This window comes from Eremomyces bilateralis (assembly GCF_010015585.1).
Source record: "Eremomyces bilateralis CBS 781.70 unplaced genomic scaffold P152scaffold_5, whole genome shotgun sequence".
Lineage (NCBI taxonomy): Eukaryota > Fungi > Ascomycota > Dothideomycetes > Eremomycetales > Eremomycetaceae > Eremomyces > Eremomyces bilateralis.
Genome location: NW_022985071.1, coordinates 1,227,097 through 1,247,923, shown reverse-complemented (window position 1 = coordinate 1,247,923; position 20,827 = coordinate 1,227,097). Strand labels below are relative to the sequence as shown.

The following is a 20,827-nucleotide window of genomic DNA, read 5'->3' as shown; positions in this document are numbered from 1 at the left end:
TTATTACAGCAACTGAGTTCTAAACAGCATCTCCGCTCCTGAGTGGTATAGCTCAGCTGGAGCTAAAAGCGAAAGCAGCGTGTCTAGTATTGCACACTTGGACAGTATCTCATGGTGGGTTAATCGCCGTATTGTGAGAACGTAAAGTTGACATTCTTGCTAATTGACATATATTCCCAAGTAAACAAGCCCAACACTGACGACAGCAAAGAGACAATCACCGCGATCCGTTGAGCAGGACTACTGGACGTGATAAAACGGCACATTCTACTGTCTGAAACCCTCTCGGACAAGTGGCTGCCGAAACACGCTCGGCACGAACCTAAGAACTCCCGCCGACCCCTTCGAAAATATCCCTTCACTCATATCCATCCGCATGGCATGAATGCGTATTATAGGAGACGGCCCTATCGATGCTCATGCTGCTCATCCACGCTCTCTACCTTTCCCCCGCGTCCCCTTTCGGTGCAACGACCATCTGCGGCGTGTTGTCGTCCGCAGGGGCGCGGCATACTGATCGGACACCGCTTAACAGCAGCCGTTATTGCTTCCGCTCTGGACGCTCTGGCCTTGGCCGATGTTGATCTTCTCCTTGTTCTGGTTGGCGGTAGTTCCCATCCGCTCTTTAATCTGGCGGGCCATTGTCAGGAAGGCTTGCTCGACGTTGGACGCGTTCTTGGCGGACGTCTCAAGGAAGGGGATGCCGAGCGAGTCGGCGAATTCCTGAACACGTATGCATCAATATACCGTCAAACTAGGCAGTGTTTCAAGAGGGGTCAAACCTTTGCGACCGTGTATTCCACGACCTTCTTGTCAGCCATGTCGCTCTTGTTTCCGACGAGCAGCTTGTTCACGCCTTCGGTGGCGTATCGGTCGATCTCTTGCAGCCACTGCTTGACGTTGTTGAAGGAATCCATATCCGTGACATCGTAGACGACGCAGATTCCGTGAGCACCGCGGTAGTACGATGACGTGATGGTGCGGAAGCGTTCTTGTCCCGCTGTGTCCCACTGCGATCCGTCAGCTGGAGGATGACAACAAAGGGCAGGGAGGACGATTTCGCATATGACAAAGACGAGCTCGGCAACGGGATGATACTCACAATCTGTAGCTTCACGGTCTTGCCATCGAGTTCGATCGTTCTGATTTTCTGCATCGGGAGTCAGTGATACGGCTGCAACATGCTTCGACCTGTCGGCAACGAGCGACTGAAACGGCGAGTACGAAGAGAATGGGGGACTCACGAAGTCGACGCCAATGGTGGAGATGTAGGATTCCGTGTATGTGTCGTCAGCAAATCGCAGGAGCAGGCATGACTTTCCAACGCCCGAGTCTCCGATAAGCAGCAGCTTGAAGAGGTAATCGTATCTATGGCAGAATCGTCAGATCGTCGTTCCTCCCGAATCATGGAACCTGAGCGCTGCGCGGTTGTGGGGATCGGAGATGGCGGAGTGGACGTTCCGTCTCTGGACCGATGGATAGGAAGCGTCAAGGCTCGTAAAGGATGATAATACTCTAAAGTTCAAGTCAGCGCTCTTGTCTCTGATGAATTTCGAGCAGCTTGGGGCATCGCGCTGAGGGATGGTGAACGACATACCACTCTGGATTCATGATGATGACGCTGGACGAAGAACACGACCGTACGGGCCAGGCGACGATGGGTATAGGACGGGACTGGGTATCGTTATCAGATGTAGGAAGAGACGTCAGCGGTGAAACGTAAAGTGCGTAGGAAATGAGGGTAGATGATAGGTGCGAGATTCTTTGACGTTGTGTTGCCTTCGTTCAGGTTTCATGTCTCTGAGGAGTGAGCGACTGGCCGGAGCTGGAGGCATGGCCCTCTACGTCACGCTAAGCCTATTCCGGATCTATTTGGGGGTGAGGTGACATTTATGACAAAGATGACAACAGGAACATCAGGGCCACAACTCCTTTGGATGTGAACGTGATGTGATGATCTCTCGCTTCATTAGTGGCAGCATCTCAGACCTCAGTATTTCCTACAGTAGTTCTAGGCATTATTCTAACCGCCTAACAGTACCCAGGTGTTACGTGTAACTTCCCCCAAGACACGAAGTCACGTTGGCACATCATGCTTGGATCTTCTAAGACATTGTAGTGAATGCCTAGTGTGCACAATGTTCGCATAGTATGAACCACAGACGGAGCGGGATCTATCATGCAATTACACGGTAAATGAGAGTTCTATGTACGGAATACCCAAAAGTCTATCCGATGGAAGGTAACGCCGTGGCTGCCTAGTATGCTAAATCCGCATGATTCCAACGCCGTAAGACACCATGATTTCCCTTCCATTTCATCACACGACCTTATTGAACATTGGGATCAGCGTTTGCGCCAACCAGAAGCTGAAGACAAGCTTCGGTCCGGTCATCAACAACTTAGGGACCAACCCCTTGAAGAATGCTGAAGGACCTTCGTGTCGTATCATCTTGGACAAGATCCGGAATCCGCTTTCGGGGTTGTCGAAGTTTCGATTTTGGATTCTTGTCTTAATAACGTCCAGAGGAGCGGAGACGAGCAAAGATGCAGAAGCACCAGCGATAGAAGCGACGAAGTTTTGGCTCCAAGAAGCGGTGTTGTAATCCTCGAGTTTATAAAGGTACTCCTTGGCAGCGGCCGATCCGCCGAAGAGCTGTGCGAGGGATTTTCAGCATTGATATCTCACAAGCATATCGGAATTCACTTACAGCAAAGCTTCCAGGCGCATTCCTCGCAGCAGTCCAGCCCCATCCGCGATACAAACCAAAGCCCTCGTCAGCGATGATCCGAAACACTCCTCTCCCCCTGAAGGCCTCGGGGTTGGTCTGTTTCTTGATCTTCAACACGTCCAACGGCAACAGGACGATTTCTCCGATGCCGATCAAGCTGCCCGCAGTCGCGTGCATCATCGCCTTGCCGTTGCCCTTGCCGAAGATCCGGTCAAAATCGTTGCCGTAATTTTTCGCCAGATAGTCGCGGGCAAACGGTTGACCTCCGTACTTGTAGATTCGTTGGAGGATTTTATATGATGCAGCCCAGCCAAATCCGGGGAACAGGCTTAGGTATCGCGATCCTATCGGGGCCGCGGCCTTGTCTTTGAAGATGACAGTATTTAATTGCGCGGCGGACGTAATCTGTAGGGAGCGCCATGAGCCACTGTTTCTTTAACGCCGAAGGGAACTGGAACCCACCTTTCCATAGTTACTCATCAATCGCTTCGCAATTGTGTCGACCTATCTAATGGTAAGGATACGTCGACTCGTAACTGCTCATGTTCGGTATCGACTAACAGGGTGGAAGACGAGCAATTCCGCGATACCAGCAGTTCCCGCGCCGCTAAATCGAGCAACCGTGCTCTCCTTCCTAAACTCTTTGGTGGAGGATCCAGGAGCTTGGACGGCAGCATTTGCCGCGATGTCTGAAGGTCGAGGAGCCATTGTGAGCCGATGGTATCACTGAAGTATCAGTGCGGTTCCGAGGAGCAGCGATGGCGATGGCAAGCGGAGAAATGCGGTTGGGAACGATTGATAAAGATGATCTCGCAAAGGACGTATATACGCGATAGTGAACGGGGCCCCAATGGGGTGTCGAGGAGAATCGAAGGGAGTGACGTCGCGCAAATGGATCAAGAGCGTGTAGAGAAACTTTTTTTTAATGCTGTGAGGCCTCGAATTCGATTCGGAAGAAGTCGCGGCGGAGCTCACAATCAAAGCTGCACCTTTGGGTCCTCTCGCCCACCGTTGCCATCTCCAACCGGAAAGCTCATCAATGTGTGCATGCACGTGATCCAGCGTCACAGGACACCACCAGCACCAACACACGGAGCAAATAACTTACCAATTTATACCTCCCCACATTGGCCGAAGCGATTGGCCAGAGGGAATAAGAAATCATTCATTCCAATTCACACTTTGCTATCCAGACCGGTTTTTGATAATTCCAGTGCGGGAATCAAGGAAAGTTTTCAGGGATACAATAGAAACTACTTCAAAGATCAAGAGGCCTCCCTCCCTACTCCCTAGTGCTGGAGAAACCGAGAACTGTCTGAACGGCCGTACCCACTGCCCCAGCAATCAACTTGTGGCTGTGAGCCTGTGACGCGGCTGAGAAAGGATGACCAGAAGACCCCAGGCCACTCCAGGACGCGTACAATGGCAAAGAAAGCACCGGCGATGGTGATGTTACTACCTAACTGTATCATCTCTGCTGTCGTTTACTTCCTTGCTGAGCCACAGCTTACGCAAACAAAACGGGCAAGAGGCTCTCTTTACAGGTAGATACAACCCCCAACCGCCTCTAATCAAGAGTATTCTGCCGGTTCTGCCGGTTTAGGTGGTCGACCGGTAAATAACATGATGATGAGTTAGTATGTACAGGCGGTGCGGGAATCTAGCCTCAAAGTAATCGTGAGGATGCATCGATCTCTCCACGCACGTTCCCAGTGGCAAACTCGTCATCCCCTAGACCCTGACACAATGAAAGACGATCCATAAGATCCCGAGCATCGTGTCAACTGTCAAGCTATCTCACATTTCTCTGTGCCCAAAGTCTACTTTCGCAGAATACCATAACTAAGTCCTATACAATCATCTCCTATATCCCACTCGAACCTACGAGTCTCTCGCCAAGATCTCCTTATCAGACGATAGATGTCAGAAACTTTTACCCCGCCTCCGGTACGACTGACTTCACTCACCTGGCTGCGATTTACCCCACATCCAATTCTTCTGCCTTTTCCTCTGCGCCCCTTACTGTGCAAATGCTCGGCTAACCCGCTATCCGTAGGGACCACCCCCTATTAAGGTTCCGGAAGGGTGGAAGGCGATATGGAATGGTAGGCTTTATCCCTGAGCAATAGCGCTCCACGTGTTGCTTTCTGTCTAAAGTTAAGCGCTGATGTTGCGCCTAGAGCATTACAAAGAATGGTTCTACGTGAACATTTATACAAAGCAGTCACAGTGGGAAAGGCCCACAGAGCCAATCTACCCTCCTCCGGCCTCTGAATCCGCAGTTCCAGTTCCCCCCCCCGCGTACGACGACACGCCCCGACAATCTGGGCCGGAAAAGGGAGACCGTTTGGGCTCGAACAACCCATTCAGCCCTCAGAACACAGGGTCGGCATCCGGATCCGGTCAGCCCAATATATCCGACGATGAGCGTATTGCACGACAACTCCAAGAAGAAGAAAACGCGAGACGAGGCGCATCCGACAGCTACTATAATGGTGGGCCTCAGGGCGCTGCGCCTAACTATGGCGGACCATCACATTCTCCCGGCCCTGCAGGTCCCTACGATCCATCACAACAATATGGTGCAGTCAGCGACAAAGGTTCCGGGAGGAAGAGTGGCCTCCTCGGGAAGTTATTAGGGAAAGCCCAGGGCAAACTCCCGATAGGCGCAGGAGGACAAGGGTACCAAGGAGGCGGAGGATACTACCCAGGTCCTCATCAAAGCCAATACGGCTACCCTCCACAACACGGCTACTATAATCAGGGCCACGGCATGCCTTACGGTCCCCATGGTGGGCATGGTGGATTCCCGTATGGCGGAGGCTACGGTGGCGGCGGTAGGAGAAGAGGAATGGGAGCTGGCGGCGGTGCTGCGCTAGGTCTCGGTGCGGGACTGGTCGGTGGGGCGTTGATTGGGGATGCAATTGGTGATGCCCACGAGGATGGGTATGAGGATGGATACGAGGATGGCGGTGGAGACTTTGGAGGCGACGACGGCGGGGGCGGCGATTAAAACGTTCGTTGATGAGGGACCGCTTTCGTAAAGCGCAGTGCCACAGAACGTACCTATTTGAAGGGATCACCGATTGTTGTCACCCCTACTGCAATCTGCATTCGTGGGATGGATCTAGCTATGTGGAGAAGTAAGGGGTTTAGCGGATCGTAGTGTGATGCTTTGAACATAACCACCGCATCCAGTCGCCATATAAGTGTCGATATTTCTTTTCCAATGTATTACCACTCCCAATGTCGCAATGGTGAGCTTGTCAGACCATTTTAACTAAGCACGCATCCGAGTCGGGAACTACGGCAATTTTCGGCGATGAGTGTCAAATTAGCCTGGATGTGTAATGATGTTGACTCGCAGTCCGGACGGACTCCCTGACTCCCTTGTCTCTCTCCTTTCCCCGCAAGTTCTCCCCGCAACTACGGCGGCATCTGTAAGCTCCGGTAACCGCAAAAGACCAAGGTAATCTCGTAACAACAACCCGAATGCAAATATATCGACGTCCACAATGCATCTTCTCATCTCACGGTACTTAGTCCTCAGCATAATTGCCTTCTATAGATACCCACTACCATTCGATCCCCCGTAGGATCACATCAATTCCAATGACCAAATCCGAATCCATTACCATCCCCTCCCTGACCACCTCTTCCACCATGGCGTCCAAGGTCAAGCCCGAGAATACCATGAACTTCTCCCTTCCGGCTCCGCTTCTCCAATTCATTGACGAACTCGACGAGTTCATCGACCGCGAGATTAAGCCCCTCCAAGCTCAGGACGACAATGAGCGCTTCTTCGACCACCGCCGCGAGCACGCCCGGACCGACTGGGACAACGGCGGTCTTCCTCGCCAAGAGTGGGAGGATCTGCTGGTTGAGGCCAAGAACCGTGCCGACAAAGCGGGATTCTTCCGCCTAAATCTTCCCGTCGAATATGGCGGCCAGAACGACGGCAGCGGACGCGGCGGCAATCTGTGGATGAGCGTCATCCGCGAGTATCTGGCATCCAAGGGTCTGGGTCTCTTCAACGACCTCCAGAACGAGCACAGCGTTGTTGGCAACTTCCCGGACATCGTCATGCTCCGTGACTTTGGATCGCCACAGCAGAAGGAAGAATTCATCAAGCTCAGGCTGGAAGGGAAGTTCAGGACCACCTTTGGCCTGACCGAACCGAACCATGGCAGCGATGCCACGCATATGGAAACCAAGGCGGTACCGGAGACGAGGAACGGTGTCAAGGGTTGGAGGATCGATGGTGCGAAGAAGTGGCAGACGGGCATGCATCACTGCACGCATTGCATCCTCTTTGCGAGGACGAGTGGAAAGGATGGAAGTGCGCGAGGCATCACTGCCTTCATCGTCCCGAGGCACACCCCGGGTCTCGACGTCGTCAGCTATGAATGGTAAGCCCCCCTTTTTATCTCAAGTATCATTGCTCCAACGCATCGACGGGCAGAGTGGACTAATGCGACCGCACAGGACTCTCAACATGCCCACAGACCACGCTACCGTCTCCATCAATAATGTCTGGGTACCGGAGAGCACCATCCTCGGCGACCCGACAAACGGTCTTGCCGTAGCCCAGGCATTCGTCCACGAGAACCGGATCCGTCAAGCCGCCTCCTCTCTCGGTGCTGCCCTCTTCTGCATCCGCGAGTCCGTCGCCTACGCCAACGCCCGCCAGCCGTTCGGCACCCCGCTCTCCCACAACCAGGGCATTCAATTCCCGCTGGTCGAGCTGGCCACGCAGGCGGAGGCGTTGCGCCAGCTGATCCGGAAGACGGCCACGGAGATGGACGGGATGCACCATACGGAGGTCGAGAAGCGCATCAGCGACAAAGTGTCCATGTGCAACTACTGGGGCAACCGGCTGTGCTGCGAGGCCGCAGACCTCGCGATCCAAACCCATGGTGGGAATGGGTACAGTCGCCATAGGCCATTTGAGCATATCTGGAGACATCACCGGAGGTACAGGATCACGGAAGGTAGTGAGCAGATCCAGATGCGAAAAGTTGCCGGTAAGTGTTGCACAGTCCATTTCGGCCCGCCTGTCGCTAATAATCTTGTCAGCTTATCTCTTCGGATTCGGTGGGCGGAAGCAAGAGGGCAAGTTATAAAGGGGTCGATTAACTTATGTATCATATGAGCTGGCGATCTATTGTACTCATTACTGGGCCAAAGTTGGAAACACTATCGTTGGAAATGGTGATTGATGACCCTGAGATTCCCTGAATCCCAACCGCTACGAGCGCCTCTATATGGTCAACATAGGTGGACCAGCGGAATACCTGCCAGGGTTTCGAAAATTCTCCTATATTATCAGAAGTCGAATTTTTCATATCTATACCAAAATGCCAATGAACATGATACTTGAAAGATATAACCATAAGAGCATGATGAAAAGTTAGAGTCTTGGTTGTATACTTGTATTGGGTATCATACTAACTATCAACGAAGGCCGTAGGGCTCGGCATCACAAAGCCACCCTTCCCAGAAATAATCGCAACCAAATAATACCCTGAATTGGCCGTACCTACTGCCAATTCCCCCATCTGGAGTCCACTTGCTGTTCTATCCTGTAGTCGCTATGGAATCAAGAGCTTCGTCGGCCGTGCGGTTCGAAGGGGAAGCAGGCGGCCACAATGGCCATTACAATGTAAAGAGCTGCGCAGATATAGATTGGAACGGACGTGGCTGTGTCAGCGAAGTGCGCAATGACCGCTGACATTATACCCTAGGGTTATTCATTAGCGTTGGACGCCTAGGCTTTTCGGGGCGGATCTTGGCCCACCATGAATCTGTTCAACGCGATTGCAATTCCATTGCCAGTCCCACGATGTGCGCTTGGTAGCACTTCAGGAGTGAATGCATAGAGTGTGCCTGCATAGCTCGGTTAGCGACTGAGCCGCAAACTCGTCACACTCAGGTGTGCCTATGCAAGACACCACCCGCCAGCCCACGAACGAGGTCCTTGAAGGGACATCATCACGAGAAGCATTTCAATATAATGGCGACTAACCGTAATAAATATTCTATAATTTTCGTTAGCCTGTGATCAACAAACACGAAGATATTTCCACTGAGTCAATTGATGGGCCCGTAAAGGGCTAGGCAACACAGCGAGTCCCATTTGAGCCACCAATATCAAATAAAAGAAGAGGAATGAGCTTACCAGCAAGAAATTGACCACGACGGTAAATGCCCTAGAATTAGACGTTAGTAACAGTAATTCTCATGACTCGCGTGTTTAATCCTCGCAGATTATCATGACAGCCGAAAGACGCGGGTAAAGGATCCACGTACACATTCTGATCAGCACTCCGGACTTGGGTGTATGCGAAGAAGAATATCGAAGTCAAGATGGCCCCTTAAGATGTGTTAGCATCTTCTGTCACCAGCCTTGGTACGAAGCGCAGTTATCACCGATTATCATGGTGCCTTTCCTTCCCCAAAAGTACCGAGACTTCGCCATATAGGCCGCGGGAATCGGCCCAAAAATTCCGGCCATATTTACCAGGGCATAGTTGCTGCCAACCAGTTAGTACAAAGCGCCGAAAGGAATCCGGACTGACTCACCGCCAGCGGATGTACTCGCTAGTCTCGCCGAACTGAGCGCCACGGGTCTTGAGGTATATTGGTAGGAAGACGTTATACAACGGATAAGCAAGTCCAATCAATAACCATGAGAACCAGATGAGGGATGTGGATATACCGATCCGCTTGGTGGCATAGAGGCCCCGGAAATGCACAGTGATCTCGCCGATGGACCATTTGTTCCTGGCGTGGGAGAGCGAAGCACGACGTCCATCGGGCTGCCCTGTGACACCGCACGCTTGCAGCCTTTCAACGGTAAGGCTGCAAGGGCGGTTGTACTTAACCGCAATCGAGCTCAAGACTTCGACGACCTCATCGTCTTTGCCCTCTCCTAACAGGAACTTCGGGGTTTCCTTCAAGCGAATAACGGTGACGCGTAGTACCGACCTGTGGAACCGGTTAGGGAACACTCAATATAGGCAGAAATCAGGGTTGCAGCGTACATGACCAGTACAAGGGCTCCAGATACAAACCAGACAAGACGCCATCCCTTGTTGTTCTGCCAAGTGCAGCTGTCGGAATCGAGACAAGACCATTTAGGCATGAAAGCCCATGCCAATAAACCAACAGTCAATTGTCCGACGCCTAAGAATTGTCAGTACTCAGTTTCTGCTGCTCGTATCTTTTGGTCGACAGAAGTCAGGAGAGAAGTCGGGGGTGGCCAAGCGGGTATCTAGATCATGTGACATGAAATTGAACGCCACCATAATTCGGCGGACTGCAACCACAGCAACCGCAGTCCAGCATCGTGTCAATCAAAATGATCCATCCAGAGATTGTTGACAACGCTTTCCTCTCAATTCAGACTTCGAGTTGTAAACGAAATGCGACTTACCCCACCATGCCGCAAGAAGCGTTAAAAGATATTGATATTGCCCAGGAAGGTATTCCAAGAAGACCGCCGTGTCCAAGACAAGATTTCCGCCTGGAGTCAGTCAGAAAACGTTACCGGATTCAATCGGGTATCGACATACCAGATCCGAAAGCCGAGAGACAGTTGAAGAGACCCAACACCTCCCAATTTGGACTGGCGCCTGCGGCGATAGCGAATACGGAGGAAATCATCAAAGAGCAATTGAATGCGAACTTTCGTCCGATCACATCCGCACTGAGACCCCAGAATAGTGCGCCAACAAGCATACCGACATACACGGCTATCGTTTGGCCTTCGGCGAAAGTCGCTCGGAACTCCAGAGCCGCTTGACTAGCTGTGATGGACTGGATCAGGAGAATCAACGAGTCGACCGCGTATCCGAAACCGTTCAAGAAAAAGAGCTTCGTTTGATAGCCAGTCCATCCGATTTCCTCAATGGTCTGCGGATATCTGTCAGTCGGGTTTGTTCCCGCGAGAGGCGCGAAGAGCGTGGAAGTATGCTCACGTCGTTGACAAGCTTCATTTTCGCATTCAGCACAGGATCTGTGGACTCTTGGCCCAGGATATCGCCCTTTATCAAGCTTGCCGAGTCCAGCGAAGTCAATTCAGGGTCGGCGATGGTGCCGGCCACCGCCTTTTCTTCTTCCTTGGTATCCATGGCGATTATGGTATGTTGCGTATGTTCTGTTGGAGAAGCCCTTCGAATGTAATCCAGGAATGCGGCGCAAAGTGTTAGGATTCCCGAGATGCTTGACTCAGTCAAACTTCAAAGTACCAGCTACAGCACCGGCTGTACCTTCCTTGCAAGGTATTTGAGAAAATGGTCCAGGTGCTTCTTCAAGAAAGTTCGAGGGACGCGGCTCTGCTTTAGCTCCGAGCAAGTAATAACTCGGAATTCCTCAAAGAAGAACAAAAAGTCGAGGTATGAATCTTCAAGATCCACACGCTTACCCTTCAGGGCCAGGGTAGTCGGGTGCTCTTATTGATCATGTTGGCCATGCCGTCGGGATCCCGGTTCTCTGACCGAATCATTGGAGCTAAAGTCTGGTCAGCGTACTACGCAAGTGGTTGTCAGAAGGCTGGGCGAAGCATCTAACGTGCAGTAGTGCCATCTTTGTGGGGCTCCAGGATGGTCGGAGCCTCGGAGGGCTGCACAGGTGCCTACCGATGTACCGATGTTATTGGTCCACTGGTTCGATTTATCGGCTACGTCGTCTTTGTTGCCCGTTGAGTCGTTGACCCGTTCAATCGTTCACGATTTGATGGGATCATGGGGTCTGGTAGTGTGGGGGGGCGGTTGACCAGTAGCATGAGGAGCATAATACCCGTATTGCGTACCAATTATGAATGGATTACCAGAGGAAGAATGTAAACGGCCGGGGGACCATGTTAAGTGAACGATTTAAAGCCTGGCGATCCCGCACCTCAATTCTGGAACTCTCCCGCAGCCAATTGGTTCTGCCCGATTCTGCTAGTGACCATCGCTCTGCGGTAATACTCCACTCCATGTTCGTACTCCGTACAGTATTTGGACTGCTAGGAATCCCTTGAATGTTGAACAGCACACCATCCAAGGTCCAGGTTCCAAGCTTCGGATGATGTGGAGTGCACGCCGTCATTTCTCATCTTCCTTGGGGGGAATAAAGCCTTTCCTGCCGCGCCTTCTTAGCGCCTATCAGCTCTCTTGGTTCCGGCTCCAACGAGGCTGAGAGATTCAAAGATTTCAGGATCGAGGTATTCCGTATGCTAGTTCCTTAATCCAAAGCCTCCGGAGCTGCAGGAAACTTGAAGCCAAAGCGAATTGCATGGAGTAGATATGACATCATCGGCAGAAGCTGCCGATTCCGTTCAGCACTTCAGCTTCGGTAGGGTGCGGATCGTTAATCAACCGATCGTCTATCTGCTCTCGGTCCTTCTAAAGTGAGGCACCGACAGGATCGACTCGAATCTCGATGGATCTATCGATTATCGCCTTGACCTAGTTATGCAGGTGTCCATCGAAAGTTAAACGCGACGGACGGCTGATGTAAGCAGTGTTCAATCGAAATTACCTGATTGGTCCATTGTTCCACCATGAGACGCTGCTAATCCGCATTTCATTAATCCTCCGAGCCCCGAGATAAGGCATGATGGCTGCGGAGTACTGAAAGCTGAAATTGCCAAACTGGACGGGATCAAATCTGTTGCTTTGGACTTTTGCTTCAAGTCGACAATATGGAGGGTCTCATCTGAACTTCTGGAGATAGGTACACTCCTCGCACAGCCCAGAAATTAGACATCTCCTCTTCTCATTCTTAGGATTCCAAGAGTTGACATCATTCCGTTACTAATACTTCAAGTCTTCAGTCATCAGTGCTAGTGCGAATCCGGTTGCTTTCTCTACGAAGTTCCTGCCTTCCTGGGTATCCATCGTGTTGCATTTCAGAGTCTTAGTTCGCTTTCACATAAGTGTTGATGAGCAGTTTCAAGGCGAGAAGAAGGCTTCGTTGGCATACGGTGGACATTTGTATGGTGCCGAGCAGGCATCCTACTGTCGAGAGTTATATTCGGGTAATATGTGCGCTGTACTTTGTTGTGCCATTTATTTCGACCGAGGGTATTAACGAACAGCATATAATTTCAACAAGGTATTAATTAATTCCAAGGAGACGACAAACACACTACAGTGGGCGAACTGGATGACGGCAATTGACTTTGTCTCCTGACTTGAGTCCCGACGACATGAAAGAAATTGAAAGTATGAATGCTGATCATTGACGACCAAGTCGAGTTCTAACTAATACCAGCTGAAGCCACGAGTACCTCTCCTTTAGTATAACCTTTGCATTTCTTCACTGCTTCATCTGCATTTCGCTGGCCCTACTTTTCAAAACAGCTTCGAACCATTCTCTGCTCTCCGCTTTCCACACTTTCCTCCAGTCATAGAACTCTTCAAAAGCTTGCGCCCCATCTGGCAGGATAACCCACGGCTGCTTCGTGCTTGTGTAAATGTGCAGCTCGGGTACAATCACATCCTTTCGGTCCAAAGTGCCGGCCCGAATGAAGCTAACCAGAGAATCGGCTCCTGCATAATGGCTCCAAACCGCAACGTAGCAGTTGGGACAGCGGAAGATCGTTTGGCCCAGTCCGCTGAACGACGGGATGAGCATGGGAATCGGTTCGATGGTTTCCGAAGTCGTTGCTGTCGCCAATGCGGCGGGTGCTTTCTCGTCCGTGGATCTGCTCTCTGAGCTCGAAGCGGGTGCCGTTTCCGCGGGCGGAGGGGGGTTCGATGGAAGCAGTTTCAGTTTCGAAGAATCGACGAGGATATTGACCGCATAGCTTGAGCCGGTTTCCCGCATGCAGAAAGTACAGTGGCAACAATGTACGGTCAGGGGCTCCACCTCGATTGCATAGCGGATGCGACCACAACCACAGCCGCCAAGCAATGGATAATTCGGGTTCTCTCCAGCAGGTGTCATTTTGAAAACATGGACATGAAGTGGAAGAGAAGGAAATCAGAAGTGCTTGGATTCACTGATGAATATAAATACTTGTGCTAGATGAGGTAAGACAGGGGTCAGGGCTACGCGTCTTACGCGAGGTCGCAGTATATACTGTAGAAAAATCAATCCCTACCCCTCCATGGCTGGATCTGTTGCGCCCTTTATGAGTCAACTTGTTTTTCTTTTGTTCGTATCGGCATCCCTGTGCAGAAACATTACGCCCTAGCCCCTAGGGGCGCCAAATCCGTCAAAATTTGTGTTTCAATGTCCAATCAGCTTGACACCCTACATTCGCTCCGTTTCGCCGAAGACTTTGAACGCACGGACCATGAATGCTGTATTGTTATCCATTTATATCAAGCCATGGATGAGTATGTGGCCGGGTTGCTATCTGCATACAATGCCAGACTATACAAGAATGTTAGAGGATCAAGCAATCCTTCGCGTTCTAAGCATCTAGTGATCTAGACGCCAACACAACCGATCAGGACTCAATTACAAACGCGCGCTGGGCTTAATCAAATCGCGGGTAGAAGTAATGATCTGCTCTGCCTCCCTCTCGAACCGCGCGGTCAGCTCGGCGCAAGTTGGAATATCCTTAATGAGACCGGCGCAAAGACCTAGAGACCACACTCCGGCATCGACGTCTCCCGTGGAATACACGTTCTTCCCCCTTGAGCCCGCCATCAGGTGTGCGACGTCCTTGAACTCGACGTCTAGCTTGGTGTTCTCAATCTCGAAAACCTCCTGGCTGACCTTGTTCTTATGAAGGCGGGTGGTGTTACGGAACTTTCGAAGCACGAGTACAGTCGAGTTTTCATCAGCATCGACAATCGCTTGCTTGACGTTTTGGTGGATTGGTGATTCGACGGTGCACATCCATCGAGTGCCCATGTTGATTCTGCAAACTAATATTAGTGACCAGAATGCGGTTGAGTTGACCAAGACTTACCCTGCAGCACCGAGGGACAGTGCCGCCGCGAGACCGCGCCCATCGGCGAAACCGCCGGATCCGATATAAGGAATCTTCAGTTGCTGTGCGCATAGGCTGAGGAGCATGAGACTCGTAATGTTGTCTTCTCCTCCATGGCCGGCGCACTCGATACCGTCGATTGAGATCGCCGAGACTCCCAATCGCTCGGCCCTGAGTGCATGCTTGAGATTCACACACTTGTGGATGATCACCACGCCGTTCGCCTTCAGGTATGGCAGGACTGCACTCGGATCTCCAGCGGTCTCGATCACTTTGACTCCTTCTTCAACCGCAGCCTTAGCGTATCCCAGATAGTCGGGCTTGTTCATGGCCGGGAGCATGGTGATGTTCACCCCGAAAGGCGTGCTGGGATCTTTGAGCAGCGTCCGGCATTTTCGGATTTCGTTTCGGAGGTCCTCAGGCGAAGGCTGAGTAAGAGCGGTGATAAAGCCCAGTGCCCCGGAGTTCGCGACGGCGCTGATTAATTCCGCTCTTCCAACCCATTGCATACCTGAAGAGAACGGGTGTTAGATCCTATCTCGGTCTAACCAGCAGGATGGGGTTACTAGAATGGGAACTCACCCCCTTGCACGATGGGGACCTTCACCCCGATCGTTTCGGTTAACCAAGTTTTGAGGACCATGATTTAATATACCACGAGGAGTATCTTTTCAAATTTTTGACTTCCTAAGGACGTTTGAATATAGTGAATAAGTTATAAAGGAGCCATGACGAGGGTCTCGAGAGGTTGGTAAATATCTCATAAGCTTGAGGTCCCTGAGATCGTCCCGAGGCTAGAACGGAGCTGCTCAAGTGGAGAGGATCACGCTCGGTCGGGTCGCTGTTGTGTGGTTCCGGAACCCGGAATCCGGAGGGGGGATGTCCAAGCTCAAGGAGCAACCCCACGCTTGTGATTCTGGTAGCCTACCCGGATCCGCCGAAATAACCGTAGCGGAGTCCAGGGAGGAAGAGAAATACATGTGCTCCGTACCGACAAGTGTTACAATATGGTACTAGGCCGCAACGAGGACTGATGAGAACACCAGGAACAGCACGGAGTTAGAGCCCGGGAATCAGCATCTCGAAAAGCGAGAGATATCAAGTAGGCCCCTTAGGTACTAAGCAAGGTGTTCCATCCGGGGGGAATTAAGGGACTTACCAAGCCTACAGGCGACAATGCGCAAATATCAACTCAGTTCTCCTTGATCCATATTCATCCATACTCGTAGGCCCAGAATAGGACTTTTCAAGACACACAAACCCGGCCTACTTATTCGAAAACGACATATCGTATCGAATTGATAACATCAGTATTTACTACAAAATGGCCATTCGCAACAATGGCTTGAATACGCAGGATTGCCCTTTCGCGGAAATCCAAGGAGCTGTACGGAGTACAGACATTGACACTGACGCCCTCCGGCCCGATATGACGAATATCAAACACTCGGAGGGGTGTTGCACGCGTTCCCGTCAGTCACGGACGGCGATTCGAATGTGATCTCGTCCGAGTCCTTTCCGCCAATAACGACGACGGTCTCCCCTAAAGAATCTCCATTAGCATTGGTTCGCAGACCTACAATTCATGATCTTACCCTGTGCGTTGTAAAGTGGCCATCCCAGCTGGCTTAAGCCATGTTTCGGGTCTTTCGCGAATCCGCTCCACGCAGATTGGATTTTCTTGATCAATTTCTTCTCGATCTCGGTATCTGGGCCTCTAACACCGGTGTTCCCGAAGATCAAAGCGATCTCTGCGCCGTGCCACGCGCCGGTTATGTTTTGACCGATAATTTGATTGGGGAATTCTCCGGAATACACGTATCTCCATGCAGGGACGTCAGCATCCCGTCGAATTTGCGCTGCCTCTGCAGATGCACAATTGCTCAGGCGAGCTTGGAGGCTGCCAACCACGGTGCCAGAGGTAGCTCCTTCATTATTCGTGTTTCCCACAAGCATCGGCTATAACAGTTAGCGGAGTATCAAGCTATAGAACTGGTGACGAACCGCTTTGACGAATCTTCCGTCCGCAGACCGCGCCTCGAGATCCGCAAACACCGTCTTACCATCAATCATTGGACCCCAGGTTCCAATCGTCGATCCTGAGGAATTTGGAGCGGTTGCATTCAACACCGCCTCTGCAGGGGCTGCCCGCATACACGGGAGGGCGTTTGCGATGGTAGCCTCTGAAGTCACCGCACCACATCCTAGAGTCTTGGACAAATCCGACCATAAGCTTAGACTGTTGTTGGTCGTGATATCAGTCCGTATAATAGATGCAGAGCCAGACTGTGGGATAAAGCCAGAAATGATGGGATCTTCCGTCCACGCGTACGAGAAGAAGTCGACCGATGCGCCTCCCGCAGATTGCCCGAACAGGATCATACGATTAGGATCGCCACCGAATTGTCCGATACTGTTCACTTTAGCACCCTAGTACTTGGCTGTGTGGCTTCAAAGCCGTACTTGTCTCTGATCCACTCGACGCCAGCTCGCTGATCTAGCAATCCCAGGTTCTTTTCTGGAATATTCACTCCGGGGAATCCAAGGACACCAAGGCGATAGCTGCGGACGGTCGTCAGCGGCTAATTGGTCCTCTGAAATTCACGGCTTACTTCAGTGACACGAGAACAACGTCTTCATCGTCTGCCAACGAAGCGCCATTGTAAACAGCATTGGCTGCACTTCCAACGAGAAAGGCACCACCGTAGATCCAGATCATCACCGCCTTCTTTTTCTCTCCCGTTTGTGGCTTCGTCCAAATATTGAGATAGAGGCAGTCCTCATCCTGCTCATTCTCGGCTGCTCCAATGTTTGCAGGTGGTGGCGAGCTCGGATTCAGTCGATAAGGGAGCGACGCCGACTCGGCACAGGAACTACTATACTCAGAAAAGCTTAGGAATGAGGGTCTTATGATCCTTACGGGCCCTGTTATGAGCGTCAGTCATTCCTTCATCTCACATGCGTGCAGGGACATACATATTTGGTTGCATTGATTACTTTCCCATCGGAGCTGTTCAGTTGCTTCGGCGGAGCCCATCGTTGTTCTCCTGTCGGAGGCAAGGCAAATGGAATTCCAAGATATTCAGAAACGCCACTCCGCTTCGAAGAGGCGCGCCCAACGGCTAGTCCACTGGTCGTGAGGACGGGCTCGCCTACCTTCCACCCTGCCTGGCTTTCGCCCACCAAAACAGACAGGAGCACAGCAGCAAGTGTGACACGCATTTTGGAATAGACTCAATGGCTAAAACGATAGGCTGAGCAGACGATGGAGTTCGCCAGCTCCACCTGTGCCTGGACAATGGATCATTTTATATCATATTGCAACGCTCAATCAGCGAACTTGGCAGAGCGTCGAGACCAGATCCGTAATTGGAATCCGAACGCGAGCTCAAAACGGCAAAATTACATATTGCTCTAATTATGCGATCCCGTAAACAACGTTGTTTAGAGTTGTCAAATGTTTGGTGAAGGGCTCATCTACATTTGGGAAGGATATTCCTGATAGAATTACACCAACTTGGGTGCAATCTATTTCGCTTGGCGTAACCAGAGACGGGGAGTTCGCACACGCGGTCGCCCGGGAACGATGAAGAAAGGACATGGTATAATAGAATACAATGATGGTGGCGCTAACCTTTAAAAGACTCCTTCCGCTCTGATGCAGGTTACAAATTCAAAGAGCCATTTCTCCTCATGAAATTCCTAGGCTGCTGCAGCCAATCGCTGCAACTTGCGAGATGTGCATTTTCCGGTATAAATAGAGACGTGGAGTATCAACAGGCACTCGGGCATCTTTCATTCTCATCAGGAGATATTGTACAACTGAACGCAGCCTAAAGGTCTCCTGGGATGAACCTGCGGGCCCCAGGGGAGGAATTCAGGATTGCAGTGATGTTCACGCCCCCCTATATTGTCCTTTTCGAGCATGAGATTCGCGAAATTTCCGTAGATCTTCGAAATTGGGTCGTCTTACTGGTAATATTAATCTTCGTCGTCGTCTTCAGCGTCTTCCGAATCGACTTCCTCGATGTCGCTTCCTCCGCCGTGAGCATCTTCGCCCTCGCTTCCCTCGCTTCCCTCACTATCATCGCTGTCCCCTTCAGCGTCAGGATCGTAATCCTCCTCTTCATCATCTTCTGCGTCTTGCAATAGGCGCTCTGCGCGTTGAAGCTCCGTTTCGTCATCAGCACCGTCATCAGCAGCACCTTGGGCATTTTCGGTCGAATCTCCATTTTCAGTACCCTTTCCCTCTGGAGGGTTGATGTTCAACCTCTTGGCGCGTCTCTCGGCTGCCATACTGGTGTCTTGAAGCGAGTGTTTTTGCACGTAGGCATCGATCGGCGTATGGTCATTCTGATCGATCATCCCGAATTCCACTTCTTCTGGGTCTTCGTTGCCCAGAACCACGAATGAGACCACGAGGTTAAACGTTATCTGGACGACTGACGTATATGAGATCGACTCGATGTTTTCAAGGGGTATGAAAAGTAGAGGTTTCTTGAACGCAAATAGAATGCCCTGTGGAAGGAAGAAGAGATAACCTGAGAAGAGGATCAGCATATGCAACAAAGTCGCCCGTTATTGAAGACACTCACCATCTTTTGTCCCCCTCCATGCCCTCACCCATGCTCTCTTTTCTCCCTTCTTGTAAGATTTGTTATCTTGACCACAAAACTCTTCGTAATCGGGCAAATGTACGCGTTTTGGAGGGTTCATTCCAGCTAACTGTTGATTTATCGAGTCAATCGTCGTCTGGGGTTGAATGGTCGCGGTCCCTGCTTCGATATCCTTCTTGCTAGGTTCCGGAGTATTCCATAAGATCGGTTCGCGGTTGGAAGATGAAACAGGCATGACGACGAAATTCCATGAAGGCTTAGCTTTCTCAGGTACAGGTAAACAGAACATCTGGTCTTGAGGGAAGTTAGCTGGCGATTCTTTTTGAGACTGATCTGATGCGAATGCCACATGAAATGTAAGCCTATACATACCAACGTCCTGCCATGACAATCCAAATTCAACATCTCCACTGTTGCCAACTGCACGTATGCCCCCGGTGTTAGGTGCCGAGGACGAGAAGCCTAACCACTCGAGTTTGAGTTTCTTGCGCTGCGGCATTTGGAACCCAACATCCTGTATGCTAACTGCCGGCGAGGCGCTCGCGTCTAACCATGAGCCACTCGCGCCATTCGTATGAGTTGTATCAAAGTCGAGCTTCCGCTTCTTCGAGGTTCGTGAGGATTCATCATTGGCTTGACTCTGGTTCTTCTTGAGGTCGAGAACGAACGTTGTGAGTTCCTGGATATAGGGAAGTACAGCGGGAGTGGATTCTAGCGATCTGGTCAGCACCCCTATTCAAACACTCGACTCCACAACAGCATGCGACCTGTCACTAACGGAGGGAAAGTTGTAGCCAATTGAGAAGGTTTGGGCGCTCAGAAAACGCTTTCTCAAGGAGCTTTTCCGGACTATTCGAGGCCATGACCGTGGTGGTGTATTTGGAAATACTTAGTGCAGCATGAATAAAAGACGTGAATGACACAGGAAACGTGTTGGCGGCGCGTCAAGCAACTGCATACAAACGGTATTCAACCACTCAAAGTCTCAAACAAGCACCGCGCCCTGACTGCGGTGATGCTGCCCTCCAGTATGGCTCGAGCCGCTTATGTAACCCGATCGAGCACGATTTGGCCCTTTGACGCCAAGGCCCAGGGGTCGAATCGACTCCAGTCTCCGCCGGCTGCTTGCTTTGTCCTGACTCCTGACTTGTGACGTTCTGCCATTAAGTTCGAACCCCTGCCTGTTGGCCAACCACCTACTTGGCCAGTATCACCATCTTCACCATCACCAAACGCGTAATATCTCAACCACCATATCGTATTACGATGTCAAATTCAGAGGAGATACTCCTACAGGCTATCCATGCCGTAGAGACCGGTCAATGCAAATCACAAAATGAAGCTGCGGCCCTATTCAAGGTCAATCGAGCTACGCTTCAAAACCGCCTCAAGGGCATGCAATCGCGCTCTACAGCTCAACAATCGAACCAACGCCTTACACCGGTGCAAGAGAGGTTTTTAGTCGACTGGATACTTGAGAGTGACGCTCAAGGATTCCCCCCTACCCACGCACGTCTGCGTGAAATGGCCGCGCGAGTTCTAGAGCT

At 51.3% G+C, this 20,827-nt stretch overlaps 9 protein-coding genes across 9 annotated transcripts; 2 read left to right on the top strand and 7 right to left on the bottom strand.

Moving 5' to 3' along the window:
- Positions 1 to 167: 167 nt before the first annotated feature.
- Positions 168 to 1,776, bottom strand: P152DRAFT_432673 (GTP-binding protein ypt1). Its single transcript, XM_033677445.1, has 5 exons — positions 1,601 to 1,776; positions 1,245 to 1,368; positions 1,103 to 1,150; positions 783 to 1,010; positions 168 to 723 (listed from the first exon to the last, which is right to left on the bottom strand). Exons 1-5 carry the CDS (start codon positions 1,609 to 1,611, stop codon positions 529 to 531), a joined length of 606 nt encoding a protein of 201 aa, XP_033536206.1. The 5' UTR covers positions 1,612 to 1,776; the 3' UTR covers positions 168 to 528.
- Positions 1,777 to 2,056: 280 nt separating this feature from the next.
- Positions 2,057 to 3,913, bottom strand: P152DRAFT_456843 (mitochondrial carrier protein). The gene is made up of 4 exons (XM_033679098.1): positions 3,294 to 3,913; positions 3,195 to 3,236; positions 2,712 to 3,137; positions 2,057 to 2,656 (listed from the first exon to the last, which is right to left on the bottom strand). Exons 1-4 carry the CDS (start codon positions 3,438 to 3,440, stop codon positions 2,321 to 2,323), a joined length of 951 nt encoding a protein of 316 aa, XP_033536205.1. The 5' UTR covers positions 3,441 to 3,913; the 3' UTR covers positions 2,057 to 2,320.
- P152DRAFT_480736 (uncharacterized protein) lies at positions 3,491 to 5,931 on the top strand (the record flags this gene model as incomplete). Its single annotated transcript, XM_033681776.1, has 3 exons — positions 3,491 to 3,553; positions 4,789 to 4,837; positions 4,913 to 5,931. The coding sequence occupies 3 exons, from the start codon at positions 3,491 to 3,493 to the stop codon at positions 5,743 to 5,745; spliced, it is 945 nt and encodes a 314-aa protein (XP_033536204.1). The 3' UTR covers positions 5,746 to 5,931.
- A 494-nt stretch (positions 5,932 to 6,425) lies between these two features.
- On the top strand, positions 6,426 to 7,855 carry P152DRAFT_393416 (acyl-CoA dehydrogenase NM domain-like protein; the record flags this gene model as incomplete). The annotated part of the gene is made up of 3 exons (XM_033676198.1): positions 6,426 to 7,141; positions 7,218 to 7,756; positions 7,809 to 7,855. 3 exons carry the CDS (start codon positions 6,426 to 6,428, stop codon positions 7,853 to 7,855), a joined length of 1,302 nt encoding a protein of 433 aa, XP_033536203.1.
- A 294-nt stretch (positions 7,856 to 8,149) lies between these two features.
- On the bottom strand, positions 8,150 to 10,864 carry P152DRAFT_500481 (membrane transporter; the record flags this gene model as incomplete). The annotated part of the gene is made up of 11 exons (XM_033682309.1): positions 8,150 to 8,472; positions 8,530 to 8,618; positions 8,758 to 8,770; positions 8,911 to 8,941; positions 9,042 to 9,105; positions 9,162 to 9,265; positions 9,315 to 9,719; positions 9,776 to 9,917; positions 10,168 to 10,257; positions 10,307 to 10,646; positions 10,712 to 10,864. The coding sequence occupies 11 exons, from the start codon at positions 10,862 to 10,864 to the stop codon at positions 8,332 to 8,334; spliced, it is 1,572 nt and encodes a 523-aa protein (XP_033536202.1). The 3' UTR covers positions 8,150 to 8,331.
- A 1,830-nt stretch (positions 10,865 to 12,694) lies between these two features.
- Positions 12,695 to 13,667, bottom strand: P152DRAFT_432659 (glutathione-dependent formaldehyde-activating, GFA; the record flags this gene model as incomplete). Its single annotated transcript, XM_033677444.1, has 2 exons — positions 12,695 to 13,412; positions 13,509 to 13,667. The coding sequence occupies 2 exons, from the start codon at positions 13,665 to 13,667 to the stop codon at positions 13,038 to 13,040; spliced, it is 534 nt and encodes a 177-aa protein (XP_033536201.1). The 3' UTR covers positions 12,695 to 13,037.
- Positions 13,668 to 14,014: 347 nt separating this feature from the next.
- P152DRAFT_456838 (inosine monophosphate dehydrogenase) lies at positions 14,015 to 15,498 on the bottom strand. The gene is made up of 3 exons (XM_033679097.1): positions 15,247 to 15,498; positions 14,644 to 15,175; positions 14,015 to 14,592 (listed from the first exon to the last, which is right to left on the bottom strand). Exons 1-3 carry the CDS (start codon positions 15,305 to 15,307, stop codon positions 14,187 to 14,189), a joined length of 999 nt encoding a protein of 332 aa, XP_033536200.1. The 5' UTR covers positions 15,308 to 15,498; the 3' UTR covers positions 14,015 to 14,186.
- A 375-nt stretch (positions 15,499 to 15,873) lies between these two features.
- P152DRAFT_279142 (alpha/beta-hydrolase) lies at positions 15,874 to 17,984 on the bottom strand. Its single transcript, XM_033674907.1, has 7 exons — positions 17,641 to 17,984; positions 17,585 to 17,589; positions 17,277 to 17,537; positions 17,128 to 17,226; positions 16,669 to 17,077; positions 16,260 to 16,623; positions 15,874 to 16,207 (listed from the first exon to the last, which is right to left on the bottom strand). The coding sequence occupies exons 1-7, from the start codon at positions 17,884 to 17,886 to the stop codon at positions 16,104 to 16,106; spliced, it is 1,488 nt and encodes a 495-aa protein (XP_033536199.1). The 5' UTR covers positions 17,887 to 17,984; the 3' UTR covers positions 15,874 to 16,103.
- Positions 17,985 to 18,645: 661 nt separating this feature from the next.
- P152DRAFT_392997 (Rtt106-domain-containing protein) lies at positions 18,646 to 19,890 on the bottom strand (the record flags this gene model as incomplete). The annotated part of the gene is made up of 3 exons (XM_033676173.1): positions 18,646 to 19,205; positions 19,260 to 19,574; positions 19,653 to 19,890. Coding segments are annotated over 3 exons (1,113 nt in total), but the record flags the coding sequence as incomplete, so codon positions are not given.
- Positions 19,891 to 20,827: the final 937 nt, after the last annotated feature.